General features: G+C 47.1%; 1 protein-coding gene across 1 annotated transcript in view; it reads right to left on the bottom strand.

Moving 5' to 3' along the window:
* UPK1B (uroplakin 1B) overlaps positions 1 to 7,144 on the bottom strand; it is an 11,638-nt gene extending 4,494 nt beyond the window's left edge. The window contains exons 1-3 of the mRNA XM_005420556.2: positions 7,089 to 7,144; positions 1,861 to 1,948; positions 1,137 to 1,337 (exon numbers count right to left, since the gene is read on the bottom strand). Coding sequence (XP_005420613.1) covers positions 1,137 to 1,337; positions 1,861 to 1,929 — 270 coding nt within the window. The 5' untranslated portion in view covers positions 1,930 to 1,948; positions 7,089 to 7,144. The remainder of the gene's footprint in view (positions 1 to 1,136; positions 1,338 to 1,860; positions 1,949 to 7,088) is intronic.
* Between the last annotated feature and the right edge of the window lie 640 nt (positions 7,145 to 7,784).

Raw genomic sequence — 7,784 nt, 5'->3', positions numbered from 1 at the left:
TCACTCCTAGCAGGAGAGATTGTACTTTGGGGAAAGAGAAGGTGCAGCTTGGGGCATCATCCAGATCCCCCTGATTTTCATAATCAGATTTCCTGAACACTCCTACATTGTGAGCAAAGATCCTTCATGAAAACAGATTACAAGGGTCACCTCTCATAGTCTCTTTCACTCTTTTGTTTCCCTTTCCAGCATAATCCCTTTGACAGTTTCCTTTTTTTTTTTTTGGAGTTCTCATATGTATCTGTTCCTCCTCCCACATTTTATAATGTTCTTCTCTGATTTAAAGCATTTTTTTCCTACTTACCTCAGTTTCTGTCTCTTGTACCCTCTCATATATTCTAAACCAGAGCCTTGGGTTTCAGCTGAGGCACCAAAATTCAGAGTTAAGGGAATTCTGTTTCCTCAGCTGTTTTCTGGCATATTCCTGGCTAAAGAGTTCAGATCTCTGAGTGCCTCTTGTCTAAAACAGACACCCTGCAACCCCACAGTAATCCACAAGAGAGCTCATTTCAGAGTTTTCATCTCTACCCTTTGTTAATGCAAACACCAATTAAGTTTTGCCACTGCCATACTAAATGACTAACTAAGACATTGTACAGAGATTTGTCCACATCTTAACATTGTTTTGGCTTATCCAAAGCTCTGTCCCCACCCCTGTAATTTCTGCCTGCCTGCTGATGTCTTATGTTCTTCATTGCATCCGTATTTGGTATCCTGACACTTACTAATGCCTTGTACAGAAGTCATTACTTATCAGCTCCTAAACTGAATAGTGCATGACAGCTGAAAAGCAGTAAGGGGTGGGGAGAAACAAGGATCTAAACCACATCCCAGCTATATGTGATTGCACAAGTGCTCCTGCATTGCTTCAGGGCAAGGTCAGGGTCAAGCCAGTCAAACCTTCACTGTGACTATCTCCATTTATGCCCTCAGCCTGTTTCAGCAGCTTCTTGCGCATGAGTCTTCACAGGAGTCACCTTCTGGGACACCACAGCCATGACCAAGAAGAACCTTTGGCTCCTTATCAGTATAAAAGCTGTCTTTGCTCATTGGTTGTTTCCCAAGGTGACCAGGGACACCAAAGCAGTGTTTGTTCAGTTTGGCAGCAATAGGAAGGCAAATTTTGCTACACTTACCACCAACAGCAAGGTCCTGCTGGCCCTGATGACTCCAATGATACCAAGGATAGACAGGGCAAAGAGTGCAAGGCCAACAAAGATGCCAATCCAGGCAGCAGCGTGGATGTCACTGTTTTCTGTGGCTTTCAGCAGAGTGTAGGCACCATGCTGGTTGGACACAATGTAGATACACTCTGCTGTCAGGGCAATGCCGCACATCTGGGAAGCACAAGAAACCCATTAGTTCGAGGTTCCCCAAAGAAATAGCAAAGAAAGAAACAGGTGTAGACTGCTTTCCTTTAATTCAACCTCCTGCCAAGTGGGAGCTGCCCAACTCCCTCAGCCCAGCTCTACAATCTCTTGTATTGGGACTTAGAAGAATTGCAGGCAAATCTCACCCAGCCTTGATCTCAGAGGTCAGGCCCAGGACTTGAGGATATTAAGAAAGAATGAACAGAACCGTTCTATTACTATATGGAGGGAGGTGGCTGGAAAAATGTTAGTCTGCTCCTACTGACAGTTCTAAGGCTTTTCCCCTAGCACCCATCTTGATACTGTGGATCTGTTCCTGCTGTCCCTTTCTCACCCAACTGATCGTTAGGACAGCTCTCCTTATCCTCTTCTCTCATGCTTTACTGGACCATGTATGTGTGGATTTCACAAGTGAAGAGGGAGAACTGCTGTTTTAAGAAGTGTCATACTGGAAGGAAGCCTCCACCCATACTTGTTCCACTTCACTTACCCCAATGACCACATTCCCAAAGACTAACAGACCCTGCAAGATGTGTATGCAATCATCACTTTTCGCCATCTTTAACTCTTCATGCAACCTAGAAAACAACAAATAGAGTCTTCAATTAAATCACCAGTACAATATGCTTCAATCAGAAACACAAATTATCCGTGAGGAGAAGGACAGACAGAACTTGCCAGCCTGTCTGTACACCTCCCATCCCTTGCTTTATAGTAGTTTCAGAGGAGACGTCCCCAGGTGTTAATCTGCTAACTCAAACTCTCCCTGATACTGGAGCTACAGAAGACTGGGCCCACTTTGGGGACAGCTGATGTCTTCAGCTCCCTTTTGATGAGGATTTTCATCCTCACAACATCACTCACAACAACCTCCGCTCATGGTGTGTCATCTCTACCTGGCCAGAAACACCAGCTCCATCTGGATGCAGAGGGAACAAGTTCAGCACCCTCACTCCACCCCTATTCCTATCCTGGGCCATTTTGACCAGCACCACCATGGGACTGAACTGGTAACCACGGTGCTCTGGCTGTATCCCACACACACCTTCAGCACAGGGCTTTGCTATGAGCAGCCCCATCTCCCACCCGTGCTGGGAATGGGAGCTGAGTGCCCCAAGTCAGGTGTGAGGGAGGAAGAGGAGAGAGGGACAGCTCAGGTTGCAGCTGGCTCATGGGAGGCAGGCCAAGTAGCATTCCCACCGAATTCCTGAGAGTGCTTACATCCTGCAGTCTAGAGTCAGGTGTCCTGCCTCAAATTCATCTCCTTCCAGAGAGAGCAGCATAAAGGCTTCAGTCAGAGGTGTGAGACCTCTTGGAGAAAGAAGCTCAGACACCAGAGCCTACCAAGTTTTTCTTTGAAAGGGATGGAGCATGTGTGCATGGAGAGGGTAAGGGGAAAAAACCCCAACCCTGAGACAACCACATTTACCAGGTGGTTAAGAAAATATAAAGCAGGAAAGAAAGGCTGCAGTGAGCCCAGCTTGAGCAGACAGCAGCAAAAACTGCTTGAATGTCCTTCTTCTGCCTGAGTACCTGCACTTGTGCCTCTCTTTTGCTGAAGCCACTGACTTCCTGATTCTTCAAAGAAGATGTTGGGATATATGAGCAGACAAAGGTCTCAAGGAAGGGGAGCTTTCTGAGGAACAGAACATTGTGAGATGTCTCTAAAAATGCCACCTCCTGCCTCCTCAGCAGCTGCCCTTTTTGGGGTATGCAGGACCTCCAACAGTGACAGACGAAAACCAAGCACTTTGTACCACTCTCTCTGCAGTGGTGTGAGGGTTAGGCATGCAGACAGTGCTCTCACCATTATATTGGCAATGCCTAAGTACTTTTGTATGATAGCATGTGTAGGATTTTTTTAATAATATGTGGCCATTATTTTTAAGTTGAGAAGGCTTTTTAGTCCCAGCTGGGTGTTTGGAGGCCAGACCCAGTACACATCAAACTGTATAGCTCTGTGTTTGAAAATGGCAGGCTCTTGAGGTCAACCTGGATCTCTGTCCCTGACAAACTTCCTGACAAGCCAGGGTGTCCAGGGGCTGTCTTGCAGGTTAAATCTGAGTCTGGGCAATGTTCAGCCATGTGTTCTGTAATAAACACTGCAGAGTCTGCCAAACCGAAGATGAATCCTGGTCTCCCACTCATCTGAGAGCTGTAGAGACCACTGCCTGGCTCATGGGCTTGTGTGCTGCAAACTCCAGAGATGTTAAAAAACCTTTTAGTTATTGCCATCTAAGGGACATTGCAAGCCAGGCAGCAATCCGAAAAGCAAGGAACTCTTTACTGCTTGAACACAGGCACTTGAACTCTGACTGCTACATGGGAAAGTGGGTCTGCTCCAGTTGCACTAAAAAAAGCAAGGTTAAATGTGTCACCCTGTTGAGGATAACAACAGCACTGACACCTTGTACATGGGCTGTCCATCCAGCCCAAGCTCTTGCCTCTCCACAAGCTGGCTTTCTTCTCCTCCTTGTCAGGCAGAACCTGGCTCACTCCTGTCTCCCCTTGGGCAGGTATTATTGCAGTTACATTAGCTGGAGAAAGCAAGCCCCTTCTCTTGGGGTGAGCCCACCTCCAGTGGGCTGCTATGGTTGTGAGGAAAGCTGGACAGTCACCACCACAGGTATCAGCTGGAAAATGGCAAGCTTCCAGACAACCCAAGGTTCTCCCATACCTTGACTAAGTTCAATGGGATTGCAGTGCAGGGGGAAGCAGAGTGACCAAGAAGAAGAAAAGGGAAGGAAAAAAGGATGTACTGTAGACCTAAAAAATCCCACTTGCCATATTTCTATGAATTATCCCTCTACCTCCACGTGATTGGTCCTAAAAGAGTTCATTTCTTGGTGTCCACTTTATTGACCTGCACCACATGGGTCAACCCCTTGTCTGACCTCCTCTCCCTTGCAGGTGGCCCAGTGTCACTGTCAGTGATGAGAGACCAGGCAGGTCCAAGGCCATGCCAACAGCTGGGCAGCTGGAGAGCCAATCCTCCAACCTGTCCCAGAGGAGAAGCTGTGGGAGACCAGGAGCTTTCCTCTGCCCCTCATGCCTCAGAGGCGAGCTGTGTTTAGCAAGAGCGGGTTGCACAGCGCTATGCACAGGTGCATGACTACAGAGGCATGAGGCAAGCTTGGCTGGCGTGCCCGAGGCAGGCTGTGCACAGAGGCAACTCACAGGCACCCCCGGGTGGGACAGTGGTGGGCAGCCCTCCACCAACCCCCAGAGACACAGCTACCAGCAGCTTCTGCCCACAGACACAAATACACGTGGAGGTAGAGAAGCCTTCTTCTTGGGCTTGTTAAAATTAGTTTTACGATCCAAATGCAGTTTCCTGGGGCTTCAAGGAAACCCCTGAGGAAACTGGAGCTTCAGCTGCAACCTTTATCCAAAACTTCCACTAAGAAGGCAGCCAGGTCCTGGAATTTCAACCTTGACCTGGTGTTCCTCAGCACATCCTAGAAACCTTGTAATTTAGGTGTGACCTATCTAGGTCTGAGGTATTCAAGTATCACTGCCACAGACTTTGCTCCATGCTCTAAGCAGCTTTGTTGCTCTCGTTGTACCAAAAACCCCTGTGTCCCTCCTGAGGCACATACTTCTTACTCTTCCTGACACTCTGGTCACAAGCAGTACAACTGGTTGTAACTTCTCCCGTGTCCTCTCCCCTCACACCCCCAAAACGTTCCTTACGCTCATGGGGGTCCAGCTGAGCCTGCCAGAGCCCAGGAGAAGTGGTAGTCTTGCCTCCCCTTGGTACCTAACCCACAAGCTGCAGACAATCTATTATTTTCATGCCCTTGAAGCTTTCTTGACCTCCCCTCACTTCCTTTACTCTCAGTACCTCTGAGACCCTCAGCACAACTGTGGGAGACAAAAAGGAAGCTCCTTTCTGCAGAGGCTGGCTTCTGCCCTTGTGTTTTGGGTGATAACCTCAGGCAGGCTTTGAAAGGACACTCTTCTGGCAACAGTTCCTGGATTCAAATGGGATTTAGTGTCTGTTGTGCACCTCTTGTACACATTGTGCTGGTCAATCTTTTGAAGCCTCCACACCCTGTTTCTATATATCCCTGGGACAGGATTTCAGTGGCCTTACAGATTAATTCCCCCTTCTTAGCCTAGTTCTACTCCATCTCTAGCCAAAAAACCCAATGGATGAGAATTCATTTGGCATTGCCCAACACAGAACCAGGTGGCATTTCGATTGCCTTGCGTTTTGTGCTAGTTGTCAAGCACTGTGACAAAGGGACATCCCAAAACATCCCTGTGAGCACCATTGGCTTCACACCCTGCTCCTGGAGGTTTCTCAGCATGGTGCTGGGGCTTGTATGGGCTTCACATCACCCCTTGCCACCTCCCTTTCCCTCAGCATCCCCGCTCAGGGCGTTGCATTCTCATGCCCTGGTGCAAGGAGGCAGAGACAAAGGATTCATTTGTTTTGTGACTCACGGGCTCTGCCCCGCTCGAGTGAGTGCAGCTGAGCAAACCCGGCTGCCCAGCAGCAGAATCCTGCTCCCTGCCCGCACAGCCCCGGGGCAGGAGCCTGGGCACCTCCCCTCCTGTCCAAGCCCAGCTGGAGAGCATGTCTCTGCAGGCAGCAGCAAGGTGCCCGGGCTAGCCCTGGGGTGCTGATGGAGGGAAGTCACCCAGGCGGAACCGCTGCCGGAGGTGCCGTGCCAAGGCCAGTGCCAGTGCCATGGGAAGCCTCCCTGAGCCACAGACCGCCTGCGGACCCCGATGCATCAGCAATAAACTTACTTTTGGGGTTTGTTAAAAATTGGTTATGATGGAAAATTTATCCCCTAAGGGGCTTAAAAAGAAGGTATTTACTAAGTGCTTGGGACACCTCCAGAATTGCACAGTTTTTAAGAGGAAGTAATTTAATATGTTAATGATGAATCACTTGAACTCCACTGTAAGAAGCTGAATGTTTTACAAATGTCAGTTCATCATTTGTTTACTTATTTCAAAGCAAACATCTCCAGTGGACACAAACTCATGCACTCCTCCTGCCCTGCTGGACTTTCCCCAGTGCTCTACCTCTGACAGAAAACTTCTTGTGTGCTAGGAGTCAACCACACTCAGAAATGGAAGAGGCAGACAATTATTTTGTGCTACCAGAGGAGAAAAATAAAGCAAAAACATAGCTCAGCATCAAGCAGAGGTCACAGACTAATTAAGTTTCCTTTCAAAGAGATTGCTATGAAATGAAGCCTGTGTGAACAGTGGTGTGGCTGGTAAATCATCATCAAGCATAATTACCTTGTAAGTAGAGCTGGGAGGTAGGTTTTTCCTCTCTCCTTTATTAATTCAGCACAGCCAAAACAAGCAGGTTTTTTAAACTTTCCTATTTTCACAAGTGAGGGGGAACTACAAGATTCGTCTTCCTCTACAACAATTTTTCCTTTTTTTTCTTTTAACACTCAGATTTACAACATATTTAATTTTTCCATTTCCTTCTCCCCAGTCTTCAGGAGAAAAAATATGAAACAAATTAAAATAGCCGTAGAGAAGACACAGCCTGAGGTAAGAAAAATGAAATACCTAATAATTTCATGCAGTTAACCTTATCCAGGTACCAGACTCCCACATACCAAACACAGTCCAGGGACTAAAATAAAAAACCATTAAATGTAAGAGCTGTCTTTTCTCCTAATAGGCACTTCTGGCTCACATGCCTCTTTAAGAGGAAGACCATGACCAAAGCAAGGTACTCACCACTCTCTTCTCGTGATGCTTCCAGCAGAAATCCCAACCCACCTGCAAAGCTGAAAAGGCCCTTTTCTCCCACCTCCGCTGCCCTTTAAAGGGCCCAGTTTGCTGAGGAGCGTGCTGTGTGATTGGTGGGGTGCCCATCACATGAGGAAAACTTTTTTTTCTAGCCAAACCTGTTCCCCAATCCTCCTGGGACCGAAGGGTGTCTCTGTGATTCTTAGATCATATCGGAATGTCGTTGTGCTGAAAACACAAAGCTTTAAAGAATTTCTATTCTTATACTCTCAAAAGGGTGGATGAGTGAGTCACTCATATGAGGCACTTGAACTTTAAAGAGGATGGGCAAGTTGGAAGGACGTAAATATACGAGGATTGCTGGGTCACTGTTTGAACGTAGGTATAAGAAGAATGCACTGAATAGAAAAATAAAGTAAATTAATTGTAATGTTTTTATTTAATTATGTAGCACGGGAATGATCCAGTTGTTTGGGTTGGATCCATTTTCATTTCATTCAGCTTGGGATTTTTTTGGAAACAGAAGTGTAAGTGTTGGCTACTCTGCAGGACACTGTGGATGACATGAAAAGTGGGGAGAATATTTCATTTCCTTGGGCACTCTGGATTTTCCATGTAGTCAGTCCTATTAAGACAGAGCAAAATGAAGAACAGATATATGTATTAATTGGCCTGTGATGAACT

Source organism: Geospiza fortis, unplaced genomic scaffold, assembly GCF_000277835.1.
Source record: "Geospiza fortis unplaced genomic scaffold, GeoFor_1.0 scaffold1, whole genome shotgun sequence".
Classification (NCBI taxonomy): domain Eukaryota; kingdom Metazoa; phylum Chordata; class Aves; order Passeriformes; family Thraupidae; genus Geospiza; species Geospiza fortis.
The sequence above is the reverse complement of the archived record's forward strand: the minus strand, read 5'-3'. Positions and strand labels throughout refer to the sequence as shown.